The 17,403-nt window shown below is 37.0% G+C and overlaps 1 protein-coding gene, 2 long non-coding RNA genes and 1 other non-coding gene across 6 annotated transcripts; 2 read left to right on the top strand and 2 right to left on the bottom strand.

The window, feature by feature from the left end:
* Positions 1–58: 58 nt before the first annotated feature.
* On the top strand, positions 59–14,241 carry LOC122031181. Of its 3 annotated transcripts, none has more exons than XR_006125794.1 (7): positions 59–4,026; positions 4,093–4,158; positions 4,277–4,407; positions 6,066–6,250; positions 6,492–6,586; positions 12,760–12,831; positions 13,313–14,241. It is a non-coding gene; the product is annotated as an uncharacterized LOC122031181 (long non-coding RNA). The 3 variants fall into 3 exon arrangements; XR_006125793.1 differs by lacking the exon at positions 12,760–12,831 and having other exon boundaries at positions 67–4,026; positions 13,313–13,791; positions 13,877–14,241; XR_006125792.1 differs by lacking the exon at positions 12,760–12,831 and having other exon boundaries at positions 64–4,026.
* Positions 10,240–10,312, bottom strand: TRNAC-GCA. The gene has a single exon. It is a non-coding gene; the product is annotated as a tRNA-Cys (tRNA).
* Positions 14,242–14,356: 115 nt separating the features above from the next.
* Positions 14,357–15,376, bottom strand: LOC122031958 (MA3 DOMAIN-CONTAINING TRANSLATION REGULATORY FACTOR 4-like). Its single transcript, XM_042591191.1, has 2 exons — positions 14,888–15,376; positions 14,357–14,789 (listed from the first exon to the last, which is right to left on the bottom strand). The coding sequence occupies exons 1-2, from the start codon at positions 14,967–14,969 to the stop codon at positions 14,380–14,382; spliced, it is 492 nt and encodes a 163-aa protein (XP_042447125.1). The 5' UTR covers positions 14,970–15,376; the 3' UTR covers positions 14,357–14,379.
* Positions 15,060–15,440, top strand: LOC122031960. Its single transcript, XR_006125908.1, has 2 exons — positions 15,060–15,202; positions 15,369–15,440. It is a non-coding gene; the product is annotated as an uncharacterized LOC122031960 (long non-coding RNA).
* Positions 15,441–17,403: the final 1,963 nt, after the last annotated feature.

The raw sequence follows: 17,403 nt of genomic DNA, 5'->3' as shown, positions 1-17,403 counted from the left end.
TGTCAATTAATTATTCAGTAGAGGATGATTATTAGCAGTGTCAACCAATGCACTAAGTTGTCAGATTATTGTTATTCACTTGTGTTTATTTTGCACTAAACTTTTGTGTTTAATATATTAATTAAGATGATGTGTCAGCTGTGGGTACGGCTCTGATTAACGCATAAGTTATACTTGTCAACATAGACACTTTATTTCTCAAGTCAGTCCAATTCTACACTTACTTTCGCAGCCGAATTCTACACTTACTTTCGCACCAGTAACCATTGAGAATCTACTTGTAAATATCTATGGTGCATACCAATATGTAAATATGTATTATACAATGAAATATATAGGTGGAACTATAGAAGAAGACTATCTAGTTCAATTAATTGAATCTACCTATTTACACTAACAACATTGCTAGTATGCTTAAAATCTTCAAATGTCAAAGAGTTTTTACCCTCCTTTACACCTTGCAGTTCCCCTCCATGCCCTTCTAATGAAATTCAATGAAGCTCCAATTGTCATTGAATAATTAAGTTTCTTTGTGATTTAACATTCTCTTATTAGATCTATCTAGTTGTAAGTTGGTCGGAACTATATTGGTTTTGTTAGAGACACCGCTAGTTTAATCCTTGCCAATAGTTTGGTGATAATTAGTATTCGTCAAGAAAATACATATGTACACATCCTAGCAAACCTTCCAGACATATCTCAAATCTAGAGCTAACTGTCTCCATGGATTTTTATCCTTGGTGGTTTGTCATAGTGGTAACATGTGACGCAATCTTGTATAATTAGTTTGATTTAAAAGCCATTTGAAATTGCCATTTTAAGTTAGTGGTTGTACGTTTCTTAAGAAATATAAGGATAGTTTAAATTCATTATTTACTCATACACACTATATACAACCACCATCACCAAACCTTTATTATAGTAAGTGGGGTGAGCTATATGGATCTGCTCGATCCCTACTATATCTTTATTTATATTTAAATAATTTTATTTTGTTTTATCGATGCTAACAAATTTTTTATTGGTCTTCCTCTTCCTATGTATATTTGTCTAATCTATCATCGTCTAATTTGTACATTAATTGAACATAGTACATGTCCGTGCCATTTTAAATGTGATTTTAAGAGTTTTCCTTTAATAGGCGCAATCTCAATTTTCTCTCAAATATTCTCGTTTTCCATTCTCATATGTTTGCACATCCACCTTAATATCCTCATCTTTGTAAATTTCATCTTTTGTTCATATACCCGCTTCATAGCACAATATTCAACTTCATGTAACATAGCATATTTAATTGTCACTCTCTTAAGCTTTATAGGTACCTTACAATAAAAAAAAGAAGAAGAAGAAACATTTGACACTCTCTTCCATTTCAACTATTCTACTTGTATACTTGGAAAAATATCTCTATCAACCACTCTATCCTTTTGAAAATACAATTCTAGATACTTAAAGCTCTCAATAATTTGTCATCTCTTAATAATTGTCTTGTTATGTTTGATATTACTAAACTTAGAGTTTATATGTTTTATTTTTATTCTACTAAGTCTAAAATCTTTTCCTTTCAATAATTTTTATTAAGATTCGAACTTAACATTTACTTCTTCATCATGTGTCTAATTGGGCAAAATAATGTCACACAATTTGCACCATGATAATGTGTCCTCAATGTGTCTAGTGAGTTCACTCATAATTAGTGTAAAAAGGTTTGGAGTTGGAGCTTATCCTTGATATAACCTTATAATTTTTTTAATTATTCTGCCTACATCCTCATACATACTCTTAATTATTTTAATATACATAATGCTAACACCTTTCTTTTTTAGAATTCTTCTTATAATTTTCTTTAAGATTTTGTTATAAACATTTTTGAGGTCAATGAATACAATGTGTAATTCTTACTTCTTTTCATGATATTATTCAATCAATTATTTGAGAATATGTATAATTTCTTTCATTGACCTTTTAGGCACTAATCGAAAATGATTTTAGGTCACCTTAGATACTTAATCTTTTTATATTACTCTTTTTTCAAGTTTCATGCTATAACCCATAGTTTAATGCCCTTATAATTCATATAATTTTGTATATATCCTTTGCTTTTATGTAGGAGATTTGAGTAGCCCTCCATTGATCGGATATTTTGTTTGTTTTCAATATGAGGTTGAATAACTTCTAAGTCATTTAATGCCCCGCTTCCTTAGTCATTTCTATAACTCTATTGGAATATCATTCAATCTAATTGCTTTCCCATTTTACATCCCATTTAACATATGTTTTACTTTTGAAGTTTGAATTCTCTGATAAACATTTAAATTTCTATCCTCCTTTGACTGCTAAGTTTTAAAGCTAAGTTGTCCACTTAAACTTTCATTAAAGTGTACATTTAGTCAAGTTATTAAAATGACAGCACTAGGACACTAACAGAACACCTAAAGCTAAATTTAAAATGACAGCACTAGGACACTAATTATCGAAAAACTAAAGAAAAAGGTGCCAGTGTACATTTAGTCAAGTCATTAAATGTACACTAAGAAGGGTCTCAAGTCTAAAATGAACCTAGCAATATATGTCATGCAAGCAAGTCAGTTGCCTTGGCAAATCAAGGATATCATGACATGAAAGGTGTACCTAAGAAGTCTCGAATTTAAGCTAGCATTAGTACCTAATCGGACAGTGTTGTAGAGGGCTTTTGCCAAGAATATCATCTTGTCATTGAGTCTGATTCATCTTGCTAGTGGTGCCTCAAACTTATGGTAGAGAAGGAAGCTTGTCAATGATTGCAGGATTTCAGGAAGATCTACCACAAAAGAGAAAGGCTCTTCTAGTAAGAGGTTTGTGTTGGTTTCTAGGAATTCAAGCTCCACAAGAGGCTGAAGGTTGATTGTGTGAGCTGTTGGTTGCTGGGAAGAGCAGCAAAGAAAGGATCACAGTGAAGATACTAGTAGCAAGGAAGAAGTCTGTAGGTGGAATTAATGAGGTGTAGCTGGAGATGTTGATCTAGAAGCCTAATCAGGATGCTAAAATGCATAGAGATTGAATTGAAGCCATATCAAGCTTCGAGGAGATATTTGCCGAAATGAAATTAGCAGTGTAGTGGAGAAGATTGAGGGCAATAGAAGAGGTTTGTATTGACCAAGACATGGCTACAAGTTCAGCTTTTTCAAAGATTTAATGCAAGTATCAACTCTGATACCATATTGATTTGGGAAAATTATCAATGTTAATTGGCAAGGTAGTCCTGTTTACCTATATATTTGCATAATTGCATAGCATATTGTAAGTCCCTAGAGATTTGTAAGTAGGTCTCCAACATATTAGAATGTTATACTTTTGACGTTTCTGATTAGTCAGTATACTCGATGCTAGTTATACTATCACTACGTGTAAATAAAAAATGCTTTCTGATGGGTTTGCAAAGTGGCTATCATTTGTTAATTAATTCAGTGTATTTGGTTTGAATTTTGTGATTCGATTCATATGGGTTAAATATTAGCTGATATCTCCTATATTCTAGCTTTAGATCCCTTTTAACCCTTCATTTTCTACTCTTTTTATTATTCTATATACTAATGAAATTTTCTCTGGATGCTGCTACTGTGGTTTGGTTTTTACGCTTTAATTATGCTGGTACAAACAATTTTTTTTTTAATCTTGGAAGTCTTGAAGCTTATTTTTACCCTAAACTTACCCTAAATCCTGAACTCTATTAAGGTGCTTGGTACTGAGTTGTTAATTATTTCAGTTTTTACGGTATTGATAGAAAGGATCTCCACATTGTTTGTCACTTCAATATTCCAAAATCAATGGAATTGTTTTATCACAAATCTTCCGGAGTATATTCTACCATGGACTGGATGATTGCAAAAAGATGGTGTTTATACTATACATACTAGACATCATCTCCACTTAACACTTAGGTACATGTGCTAGGAATTCATTCTACATAATGCCACTATGAAAAAGAGAGAATCTTCACTTCCCTCAGGTGGCTTGCCAGAGAAGTCTGTAGCTACATTTACTCAGGTGTGTTAGTTGTGTTGTTCAATTTTAAAAATTTCTTGGATTAACTTACAGACGTTACAACTACAGATGGTGGAATACTACGAAGGTTCTGGTTGTCATAGGGGGGAGATTCTTCCAAGTTTTGGCGAACAGGTGCCTACAAATTTATTTCTTGACTTTATTTATTCAATGATATTTCTTAGTTTCTCCACAAAAATGAACTTTGTATGTTTGACTTTTTAGTTTTTGATTCAACATTTTCCATGAATAGGTGTCAACATCTTTATGTCAGAAATCATGTGATTCATGTAAACAACCAAGCATAGTTGTACAACACCTAAAGGATCTTGAGGGAAAAACTTACTCCCAGAAGGACAAGTTCTTTCCCATTTTGACTAAAAGGTATTTTTCCAATGATCAGACAACATAAAGTAGATACTTTTAATCCCTTTGTTTTCCAATGGGAGGCTATATATTTTTACATGGGTTAAACTAGCAATAGTTTTTTTTTCAATAATAAAATATATTTTGGAACCAAATGTCGAGAGCCCTAGGAGGGTTAAGATTGTACATGGACCCGCTCTCTCTCCCAACTCTCCATTTTTAAATATGCATATTCTTTTTGATGCAAGAATGCCTTCATATCTTCAGGGTTGGGGTTTGATCTATTCCTCCTAATCTGTTTGCCTTCCGGTCTGATCAAAGCATGTTTACAGATAACATATAGCTGAAATTATTAGTTATGTGGATTTTACATGACATGTAAATGGTGATGCTTGAGTTGTGTTCTCACTCTTTCCTTCTGCCTGTTGAAACTAAGTTGAATGGGTTAAACTTGTATATTGTCTGAACTCTCTCAAATCTCTGAAACCCAATTAAAATTTCAGAATCGCCATTTTTTGCTTTGTTTTTCTTAGAGCTCTTAATAGAAAACCCCATTTATAATTTGTTACAAAAGCTAGTCATATAAAATTTTAATCCGTAAGTCTGAAGTTAGATGTCATTAGGTTTAGGTTAATCATGTGTCTAATAATACTTGTTTATAACCAAGTAGCCTAAATGCAAGGTATCCATCCTTAGACAGCTTGATATAAGATAACCATGTGGAGAAGATATAATGAGAAATATGGATTAAATTTGTATATCAGGATATAAAGGTGATGAAAAACCATGGCCTTAAATCTTAATTCATACCATCCTTCACCACTATTGGGGATGCAATTCAAAAAAAGAAGTCCAATATATGATTTGGTAACTTTATTGTTCTTTGCAAGATGCAACTATTACTTTTCTCATGCTGTTTGGTTATAGTTCTGACACCAGTAGTTTGTATTGTATGGGTATAATTTTCTACTAGTATTTTATTAAAACATTTAGACGTGATGGGCCATGACCCAAGATTGCAAGGCATCTCTGCACTTGACACCATCGAATCTAGCCCTAGGGTACACATGTTCAGCATGTAACTGGCTTCATAGACATGAGCACTTTCAGTGTTGAGTTTCACCACAATTATGCTTAGCAAAAGTGTCAGTGTTTGGAGTACTTGAATTTGAACACCAGCTTCTGCCATATCCTCAACTCAAGGTCACATATAATGCTTTTTCCCTGGCCTTAGCTGGATGACTACACATATAGGCCTCATAATGCTGCGACTTATTTTCAATTCTATCTCAAGCATGCAAAAAGGAAAACAAGGAGTGGTGATGATGCATACACAAGGAGAAGATAACTCTACAAGATAATTATACTCTTTTAGTAGTTCCTTTGAAGCCAAATATTTCAGTTTAGCACAAACTTGTACTATTAGATTGTAGACATGGTATCACAAGTCCTATACCCACAAGATAAATGCTAATTATATGGCGGACAAACTTAATTTCATCTATACTCCTGTTATTCAATAAGCAAGGAATATTTGGCATGGTATCAGTAACTCACAGTTAGGCATCATCTGAGGACAATCATCTACAACCTTTCATATTGCTAGCATTAGAGATTTAATGTTGTATAACTTCATTAATTCATCAACTCAATCTGGCTATTATGTTTGTATATAGAAATTGAAGCATGGAGGAAGGTCGGGCCATAGTTCATGCTTCAGAACCCATGTTATCATCAATGATGCCAATCTGAAGAATTTTGTTGACTTGATATAAATAAATCATCCCAATTTATTCTGGATGTCTTAAATGGCACATTGCATTGATTTGAGGATGAAGGAAATTGCAAGATGGTGAAGAAGGTAAAAATACTAATAGAAAATTTTATTACCTAAATGAGCTGTCCTAGAACCTAGAGTCACTATATTTTGGTCACAGCTTTGTCTCTGCATCAGAATTAAGAGAATATATGATCATATCTGAATGAGCTTCATAAAGCTGCTAATCTTACTTCATGGCTTAGCATCAATATGCAAATTTTAGTTTAATAAATTCCTTGATTGATCTTTTCTGAACCTTAGTTTTATTTTTGCTTCTTTCCAGCTCTACCTACATTCCTTTAGAAGGTCAACATACTGAATTTTGGAATTGAGAAGATGATGACAGTTTCTTCGAGGAAGCAATACCAGATTCTGGAGGTATATAATGCACTGGTTTGAGCCAATCTTATCTTTTAGTGTGTGTGAATTTCAGTCATCAATAATCTTATTATTACGTCAAGTTGATCATTAATTGATTGTGTAATAAGGTGATTATGCTGAATATTCATAAATCCTGGTAAGTATCATCAGCGTAATCGTCAACAAGCTGTGTTATTCTCATCAAGTTGAGGTCGGATATATGAATATGTTATATAACTGGTAAAATTTTAATTTTTAAAATCACTCTCATTACCTTTATTAGAGTTATATATTGTATCCACCTATACCCTTTAAACCTTCAACTCCAGTAGAAAATTCTGCCAATAAGTATAGTTCACAAATGACTTTTAGAAATTACTTCTGTCCATTCACTCTTATTAGAACAACAGGATATATGCCTTCAGGTGCTCCACCTGCTGCAGTTGATTGATTCTTTTTCCTCCTGACCTTAGACTAACTATTATTGGGCACCTGCTTTTGAATTAAATGAGTTTTTTACTTCTTTGTTGGAATTCAATGCTGCTGTTACTTTCTTTGGAATGTGAGTTCAAGCCTTGTTGCTATTCATTACTATATTAGCTGCATCAAGGCCATGAACAATAAGAGACTCAGCTGGCTGCTATTGGGAATATGTACTATGCCTATGGAAAGCAATGTGTAAAAGATATTAGCTCAAGTTGAGTTCCCTGCCCTGCCCGTTGAGTACTAATTTTATTCCCGGCTGCATAAGCTTCATAAGAGGTTCCAGTGTGATTGGGTAAGTTATAAGTTGTTCCGGTAGAGCCATCTTGAAATATGCCCATATGAACCTGAGTCCAGAAATAAGAATAGAATAATTAACTCACTCCGTCCCTCTCCCTAACAGGACAGCACTTAACGTCCCTTTCCTTTTTCAAGTCAGCTATCATTCCCTCTTAAGTAGCTCCATTGAGTTTTCAAACTCATATTCAGCAGCTTTGCCAAAGGCTTTCAAATTCATGTAATTGGTGCCGGACCTCACGTTGCTACCCGTCGTTACCTCGAGCCTTTCTTTTTCACCACTCAGCCTCATTCCTTTTGTTTGTCAAAGTCCCTTGGAGATATGAAATCCACTCCTAGGTAGCCATTCAAAGAAGGTGCGAGAAGGAAAAAGGAAAGGAGCTACACCAAGAGCAACTGGAACGGACTCAGATGACACTTAAAACTCAACACCCCTTATGAAGCTGCCTAAGCTTTTGTTGCTTATGTTGTTCTTTGGTAGGTTGTTCTTGCTTCATAAGTAGTTGCTGCTGCTTTTCTTGCTTTTGCTACTCTTTCTCTAGGGTTATTGGGTCTTGTTTCATGTCTCCCGAGTCTGAGGTAGGTTCTTATTTCTTCCCCACTCTGCACAAACTCATGTTAGTCTTCTTCTTTGTATCAGGTCACCTATCTCTTTCTCGTATACCAATAACTTTTTCCATTCAATGCTTCGGGCCCTCCCTTAAACACCGGAGCCTCAGCAGCTATTCAGAGTTAAAATGAAGACGTTGTAGCCTAGAATCATCTTTCTTAGACAAGAGTCGAATATGTTCCCGTTGCAAGACGAGGATCTTCTGTCCTTTCTCTAATACCCTAGTACATCATAGAGTGAAGGAGACTGATAGACACTTTGACAAGAGAGAGTTGTTAGGAGAGGTTCGAGTGAGGGAGAGGGTATCGTTAGATAGCTCGACCTATAATGAGAGGGCATTCATAAGGATAGGTTCGATCATAGGGCATCCATAAGGATAGGCTCGATCATTGGGAGTAGATCTTTTGTAATTTTGAATTGTCATTCATGACTGTTGCAGAGGGTATGTATAATAGCTTGACTACTCAGGAGAGGGAGGAACAATTCTTATTTACTGGATGAGAAAATCGATGTGCTTAAGCATAGGAATGATTGATAATGACACGCTTGACCGTTAGGGAGGGAGAGGGAGAGGAGCGAGTGATAATGGCGTGCTTGACTGAACATAAGGATAGAATCAACCATTAGAGTCAACTATAAGGAGGGCTCGACTCTAAGGGAGAGGGAGTAAGCTTGAGCTGATGCGTGAGATGGTTTGCAATAGCTCGACAGTTAGGCAGAGGGAAAGAGAGTTTTTTTTTTAGTTATGTTGTGAGGAGTGATTCCATAGAGTGATAATGACGCGCTCCACCATAGGGTATCGTTAGATAGCTCGACCTTTAGGGAGAGAGAGAGAGGAACAACTTTATGGGGCGAGAGAAGCGACGTGCTCGTGTGCTCTTACCATAGGGACGACCGTAGGGGTAGATCTTTCGTAGTTTTGAATAGTCATTCACTTGACTACTATAAGTTGTTGGGATATAGGGGTGTATCTTTCGTAGTTTTGAATGGTCATTCACGATTGTTGTCGATATGCACGATCTTTCGTAGTTTTGAATAGTCATTCATGACTATTGCCCATAGAGTGAAATTTAGACTTCTCAACCATTAGGGCATCTATACAAATAGACTCAATCATTAGGGAGAGGGAGAGGAACGAGAAATACTGACATGGCATCTTGATGAGAGGGACAGGAAAAATACTAGCAACAATGTGTGGGAAAATTTGAATAGGACTTGGTTGCCAACCTGAGCAGAAACGCAAGCAGCCTATAAATCTCTATCAGTCTCCGGAAGAGCTTTTGAAAGAAGCTATCGTCGGGTCCGAATTCAACCTTTCTGCAGACTTAGTTTGAGGCACCCCGTGTTTTTTATGAGTTAGTCGTTGCCTGAATGTCTGCTTCTAGTTCTTCACCGCTGATAATTCCCTACGCTTGATGAGTTGAATCGCTTCCAATTTAGGCTGGCGTAGCTCCTGGAATGTAGGTTGTTGCTCTCCTTTGCCTTGTGGCTATATTTGATTAGTGCTCACGTACTTTGTTGTTTGATGAGAGAAAACATACTTATAAGAAGCGCTCTTCTCTGAACAACTCTCATGAACTGCTGTTGTTGCTGATTGAATCTTGTCTTGAGCCCTTCTTCTCCATGTCGTTGTTTCTCGTATCTCTTCTCCTTGAGCAGTTGTTTGTATAAGTATAAGCTTTTTTCCTCTCCTTACCGTTGAGCCTATCTTATGATACCCTCTTTGTACCTCGCTTAAGAGTTTTATTGAGCCTTTGTACCAGTAGTTAGTGGTTTAGTACAAACAACTATTCACTTGGACTCACCCGTTGGTCGAGCGTATCATAAGTATGATTCGTCCCTCAGCAACAGCTGTGAATGACTTTGGTACGAAACTATGAAAGATCTACCACGTTGCGATGCTCATATCTATCGGTCGATCCTATCCTTCAGATGTCCTATGGTGGGGTGACAAATATCTTCTTTCATTCATTCCTATCCTTATCAGTCATGCCTTATGAGTACTTAACACTCTTTTCATTCACTCTTTCTTTTGCTTGGTTGGTGCTCTAGCATTAGCTGTTCTCTTATCCCTGCTGCTAAATGAGCAGTCAACGAGCAATCCACTTCTCTTCTCTTTTATTTACTTGGAGGCAGGACTACCCTTACTATAATAGCTGTTTCTCTTATTCCAATTCTTTTTTAGTTGAGTTAATTTTTCAGTCGACTTGAATTCAAACTCAACCATTTTGGGTGGAAAGAAGAGCATGATCATGTAACCGGATGGATGGAATGGCGCTGTAGGAACCGGTCGGATTCGAACCGACGAATAGAAGTTTTGCAGACTTCTGCCTTTGCCACTTGGCTACGGTTCCCTATTAATTCAATGCCTTCTCCCTTGCCCTACTTTGCTTCCCACCTGTACGTATATCAGACGGTTGGTTCGGATCCCACATTGGTTGGTTAGAAAAGAAGGATGATCGCTGCGGTCGAAAGTGCTGTCTTAGAATAGTGAGCAAGACCCTCGAACGAGAAAGAGGACTGACTTCTCTTCTTTTTTCTTCTTCGTTCCAACTGTCTTGCCTAGGTCTGAGACAAGATATGCTTCTCTTGTATATATTGCCTACAGGAGATCCATCTCTTTTCTAGGTTGGAATTGTTGATGTGCTCCATGCCTGCTTTCAAGCCTGATTCTTCTCCTTGACCAGTCTGACCCAATAAGATCTGTTGAGCCTGACCCAGGTACTGATGTTCTTCTTCGTGCCTAGCCTTGTTTAGGACTTTAAGCCAGTATCAATGCTTTCATCAATATTTGTTGATTCTGAACCAGCGCAGCAACATACTCAAAATCTGGATCCTTCTTTTGTGGGGCTGGGCATTGATGCTTGTCTTATATAGTCTTGTTCTGAGTTAAGCTAGGTGTCGAGCTCAAGTGCAACAAGGAAATCGGAAGAACAAGGTACAAGTTATAACGACATGGAGGGATCGACCAAAAGGGCCGACTGTTAGGAGGGATCGACCTAAAGGGAGATGTTAGAGCATCGTGACGTGGTAGAGTGATAATGACATATAAGATTCAAGGGTGGAAATCAATCAAAGCCATCGTTGGCACTGCTCAGTGCCTTTTCTAAGTCTCGTGTCCAAGTGTTGAGTCTGTTGAGCCAAGACCTGACCTGCTTACTTTGTTTGCTCCTAACATGACAGATAAGCCAGATATTTCTACCAATATAGTTATATCTAGGATGTCAACTGATGCAATACTAAAAATTTTGAGATTTTACAGCATGCAGAAGAGGTTTATTTTCAGAATATAGGCCAAAGAAAGGAGGTATTTTAGTATTTATTTTTTAATTGACGACTATTAGGAACTTTAGCTTTTCATAACTATCATGCTAGGACACATATTGTTCCACATAATTTACATTTGACAGCCAAGTGAAGCCTTATGTGATTTCCTTTCCATGAAAAGAGTTCATTGAGAGAAGTATATACGAATGTAATACAAAATCAGGTCTCCTTAAATTGTAGGGGTAATTGCACTGAGCAGTCTAAAATTAGAAGTAAAAAAAAAATAAAGTCTAAAAAAATCTCAAAAAAATAAGGCCCGTAAGTAAGACTAGTAGTATAATGCAAACTCGCTATGGCATGAGGTGAGTAGCAAGGATGCTCCTGATATCAGCATCAGGTCTCCTTAAATTGTAGGGGTAATTGCACTGAGCAGTCTAAACTTAGAAGTAAAAAAAAATAAAGTCTAAAAAAACTCAAAAAATTAATGTCCGTAAGTAAGACTAGTAGTATAATGCAAACTCGCTATGGCATGAGGTGAGTAGCAAGGATGCTCCTGATATCAACATCCCTCATCGACTGATATGCCAAAGAATAATCACCATGGATTTTCTCTAACATCTGCACAATACGAGTAATGAATGAATGCCTGGAAATACTAAAATTTTATTAATTTGAAAACTAAAAAAATCCTAGTTACTTACTGATAAGATCAATGTGAGGGTGTCATCGGTATCTATGCCAGTTTCTAGAGGTGATAATCCAACTGGCATCTGCTGCTGTTGCCAGGTTTGAGGAAAATATGCATACCTGCACAAATTAAACAATTTAATTAATTAGAAATTAAAGGCAAAATAGACGACTAACTTATAAATACATGCATACCTGCTAATCGTGATAAGGTTACTCTGGTGGTCAGGCCAAACTCTAGGAGTGTCGTCCAGAATCAAGACATTGGACACAGTAGTCGAGACATAGTTTAGATTTTTCACGTAACCATCCTTACCCATGTGAGCCTCCTCCCTGGAAGTGATTCTCCCGGAAAAGAAAGTGCCAGTGGGATCGAGTAGTTTCGCCATGGCATATGCATAATCCTTGCGCCCCAAGGTGATAATGTGCAGATTGAATAACTCGCTAGCCTGCAACAACACATGAACAAACATATAAACATCAGATAATAGGCATCAGATAAATAAAAAGCACCAGATAGATAAAAAGCAGATAAGATACCTTGTGGAGGAAATCTCTTATCCCTGGTCGGAGTTTGATCCAGAATCCAAAACGTCTGACGCGAAATAGATCACGGTTATCATGCTCTATTACCTTCTTTCTCAGAATTTGCTCATGGATGGCAGACACTCGATCAAACTGTTGAAAAAAATAGAAAACATGTAAATATCGATTCATTGATCAATAAAGAAAGAACCATTTTTGTTTTGTTTACTTACGCTGATTGAGTTCAACAGAGTTAAATCCAAATCCAAGATGAGTGTGATTTTGGGCGGGGGAGATGGAATCAATCTCTGCTTCTTGGCAGGTTTCTCCGTCGCAGACTCGTTGATGGTATGCTCTAGCGATGCGGTGGCTAGGTCTCTCGGCATCTGTCAGGGTAGATGATTTACTTAAATTGAAGAAAGCAGATAGAAAACACAGATTTTTTTTTAAAACAATTTAAATCAACTTGAATTGAAGCAAGCAGATAGATAAAGAACTCAAAAGGTTTTCTTTCAATAACTTTTATTTTATTTTTTAGTGCATATAGGGTTTTTTATTTTCAAGGACTAATCTAGGAAGTCATTTTAATTTTGAAAATTACTTTTTGTTATCTTATAAGTTCATTATCTTTAAAAATTAAAAATATTAGTGATTACTTGTGATTTTAAAAAATTTGCTTGATTTTGAAAATTACTTAAAATACTCAATTATATTATCAGTTCAAATCATCCTAATGCATTTAAAATTGTGCTGAGCTGAAAGAAGATGATTTCTCTTTCATTGTCAATGTCTTTACTTTTATTTCAGTTTTCTCGCAACCAAATGATGTACCACTGTGTGGGTTTATACATGAGTTTGTTTCTTTCTGATATTAGGTATCCTTTATCAAAGTACTTTATCATTGATTTCTGGAGACCAAGTGGCTGAATCCTCAGTTATAGCAAAATGCTGTGATGGTTCACAGAATAATCCCAAGGGTATTATTGAACGAATATATCCATTGGGTGCAGCGATTGGTAAACCAAAATCTTCTACTGAGGGCATCTCTCCTGCAAAAATTGCACAATCTGAGTGGAAGAGTTTGACAGAAAGTGATAATTCCTCCGAGTCTACTGCTAACACGATGAGAAACTTTGAGCAGACAATGCAAACAAACATCATGTGATGGAACAAAAACTTGAGGTGTCACAGGAAACCTTGAATCTGAGCAAAGCAGAGCTGGCCTTTACATCTGGTGTCACTGCTAAAAAGTTGGGTAATTTGGTTCGATCTTCAGAGACCTCGGAGAGATCCTCCACCAATGTTGTTACAAACAACTGAAGTTTCGAAGTTAGCAGTATCCCAAAAAGTTTCAGTAAAACCATCTTCTTGTGCTTGATCGAAATTCTTTATCTCAAATGCTTCTGGCTGATAGTAATGAACTTCTTTATCCCAAAAAGTTTCAGGGATTGAAGAGGCTGTTGAAATTTGACCGTAAAAGCAAGGGAGAGGCAAGTGCGTGACTGGTTGGTCTAGCCCGTCAATTAATTATTCAGTAGAGGATGATGCAGAAGATCTAAAAGCAGCTGAACCTTGATACATCCTCAACTTGCCCTCCACGAGATGTATTGTCCACCATGATGTAGATTAAGAAAATTTCTATCATTGTTTCTGCTCATGCCGTGCTCTTGTACTTTTACATCGATCGTGCTAATTCTAGTTTGGTCCTTAAATTTATATTAAAAATTGTGTTATGCGGAGCATATATGTATTCTTGGATTATATTCATTATCTTTAAAAATAAGATATTATTAGTGAGTGATTACTCGATTGTGTTAAATTTTAGTTATTTATTTTAATTTTGAAAAATCTTGATTACTTATGATTTTAAAAAGTTGTGTTAATATTGCAAATTTACACACAAATCCATGGTACTATCATACAAAAAAAAACCATTCAATTTTTATTCAAAATAAAAATAAACAACCATCCAAAATGCGGCACCTACCGAATGCATTGCCTCTGAGGCATGTGCAGCTGATACAAGTGCGCAAGCCTTGGATACAATTTCACTTTCAATAGAATTCTCAGGGAACTCGTTACATATCTCTAAATCAATCGGTGATAAAACATCTTCTTTCACAGCCCTTGCGAGAAATCGCGATGTGGCATCCGTTTGGTTCCTCCATTGCACGGCGAGTGTGATTAATTTCTTAATAAAGAAAATATTATACTCGGGTGCAGCCAGGTCTTCAAGTCCTTTAATAAGTCGTGGAATATCATCTAAGAGGAAGTATTGTTCAATTTTCAAGGAAGCAGCTTTTTCGTATTTCCTTAATTTCTCATCTCTGTGCCTTTGATCATCGTCTAAACCTAATCAAGAAGCCAAACATTAAAAAAAATAAATAAAAACCATTTAACATGAATAACACGACTAGTTTGCAAGAAATAGGGTTTCGAAGCCTCCTTACCTCTATTCGCACTGGCCGTCGGAGAACTAGAACCGTCTGCTCCGCCCTCGCCATCCGCCGTCTTCTCTTCTTTCGAGGCCATCAGCGTCTTGCCCGAGAAGAGGGGCGTCAAGGCCGATCTCCCCGGCCGGCACAGGAGGGGCGTCAAGGTCGAGTTGGGAGGATCTGCCGTGCCCGAGAAGTTTCTTTCCTCTATTGTCGCCGAGGCTTCGGGGACGACGCTGCCTCGCGGACGCCCGCGTCGACTGGTGGGAGACCCGCGAAGCTAGCGTCTTCAAGGCCGATCTCCCCGGCCGGCACAAGAGGGGCGTCAAGGTCGAGGCGGGCGGATCTGCCGTGCCCGAGAAGTCTGTTTCCTCTATTCTCGCCGAGGCTTCGGGGACGACGCTGCCTCGCGGACGCCCGCGTCGACTGGTGGGAGACCCGCGAAGCTAGCGTCTTCAAGGCCGATCTCCCCGGCCAGCACAAGAGGGGCGTCAAGATTGATGTGGGACGGCGTCGATCGCGAGGAGAAGGTCTCCGCTTAGATTTCGCCCGACTCGCCTGAGCTCCGCCTCTCGCCGAAAAAGGATTCTTCGAACGGAAAGAAGAGGGGAATGAACGAAACGGCAGGGGTAGGGGGCTATTATAGCCGTGTGGCGGGCTCTCAGTCCGTTGGGCCGGGTTGGATAGAAGGGGTCCGGTTAGACGGCTCGGATGGGTTTGAATAGAGTGGAAAAAACGCTTTGGCAATTTATTGGACAATGTATTATCTATTTCACGGATCTAAATTTTCAAATACTTAAATCACTTAAAATATTTTTAAAATACCTTCTTGTTTTTTCCAAGTCCATTACTCACTTTCGGATGAAAATGACAAAAAGATCTAGACAACTCCAAATTTTTTTAAATTAAAATGATTCTATTTCTAAAAACCCCTTAATATATCTATGCTCTCATATTTATATTTGGTAATATAAATTGAGAGTAAATTAAAATGATTCTATTTCTAAAAACCCCTTAATGTTTCTATGCTCTCATATTTATATTTGGTAATATAAATTGAGAGTGACGAATTTTCAAATGAGTAGAGTAATAAATTAAAGATATACTCTCAATTTACTATATATCCAAAAATACATTAAGTAGAGATTTTTAAGAGTATATTAATCTTAGTTTGAATGATTCAAAATTCTCTAAGTCCATAGTTAATTTCGTCCGAAACTAGTTGATAAATCTAAAGAGAAAAAAAAAGAGGATATTTCGAGAATACACTATACAATTTGAGTATTTTTAAACTTGAGTATATAAAATAAATAATAATTGAAGCAAAAATTGAAATTGTCACCTTACAAGTCTCTCCAGGACAGTTTCACACTCTCTAAAAATGGGTATATCAAGAGGTATTTGCCCTAATACAACGATTCTTTGCGTAAGAGATTAGATACTCAACAAGACTTTTTATACCCATTAAAAATTGACTCTAAAATTTATTGGAGTAACTATTCATATAGGTATCAGCTATATTTTGATCACAACCTATCTTGAATTGGACTGACTTGAATATTTCTTAGCTTGGTAAGATGACGGACCAGCTCATCCCACCAGATGAGGGATTTTTTAATGGATCGGCCATAGCCCGGAGCTAATGACTTATTTTGAAAGGGGCATTTTGGGTAGACCACATATATCATTTCCAGCTCATTTCAGAAATTTCTGAATTTTATCGGTCTGATTCAGAAATGTTTGATACTTTTGGGAGTAAACTAGAATGATCACATAAACACTTTTGTGACCCTAGACGCTTCATCGTGGGTGGCGGCCTCTTGAACTGCCTCTTTTTGCCCTACTCGTCGTCCGCTGCCTCCATCTACCCGTCTTCACCTTTGCGAAGTAGCATCAAGGTATGAGCTTCTGCTTTCTCCTCTCTTCTTTCTCTTCTTTCTATCGCTCTCTATTCCTCTCTTCATCATTTTCTGCAACCTCTTCTCCTCCCCTTTCTTTTTTTTAACTCATGGAATGAATTACTTTCCATATCGAATTCTTGTTGTCTGCATCAGATTTATTCTAAAGTTGGGATCTTTCAACCTCCATATATAGGTCATAACCTGATTTTCGAGTGTTTCTAGTATGTATGTGCTGATTTCTAGAAAAAAGTTAATGCAGATGCGCATATGAACAAATATAGAGATATGTAACATCAAGTGTAGGAAATAAGTGAACGAGATAAGATTGCATAAAGAACTTGTGTAAGATATACTCGATTCATGAATTATTTGGTTCATGTATGGTTTATCCCCATGTATTAAGTAGTTTCCTTGATGTTGAAATATTGAAATTGTCATATGAATAACTACCAATCAAAAATTACGGTGAGAATCCGTCACAAATTCTATAGATATTTATTTTGTAAAGAAAGGAAAAGAGATGGGGAGAAGTTTAATCCCTAGGCGAGCCAGGGCTCGTTCTGACCCCTGTGCAGATGAATCAAGCCTTCTAGCACCTCAAGGATGCAACTGACACCTTCGCTGCCTACA

This window comes from Zingiber officinale, chromosome 11A (assembly GCF_018446385.1).
Source record: "Zingiber officinale cultivar Zhangliang chromosome 11A, Zo_v1.1, whole genome shotgun sequence".
NCBI classification, from domain to species: Eukaryota; Viridiplantae; Streptophyta; class Magnoliopsida; order Zingiberales; family Zingiberaceae; genus Zingiber; species Zingiber officinale.
The sequence above is the reverse complement of the archived record's forward strand: the minus strand, read 5'-3'. Positions and strand labels throughout refer to the sequence as shown.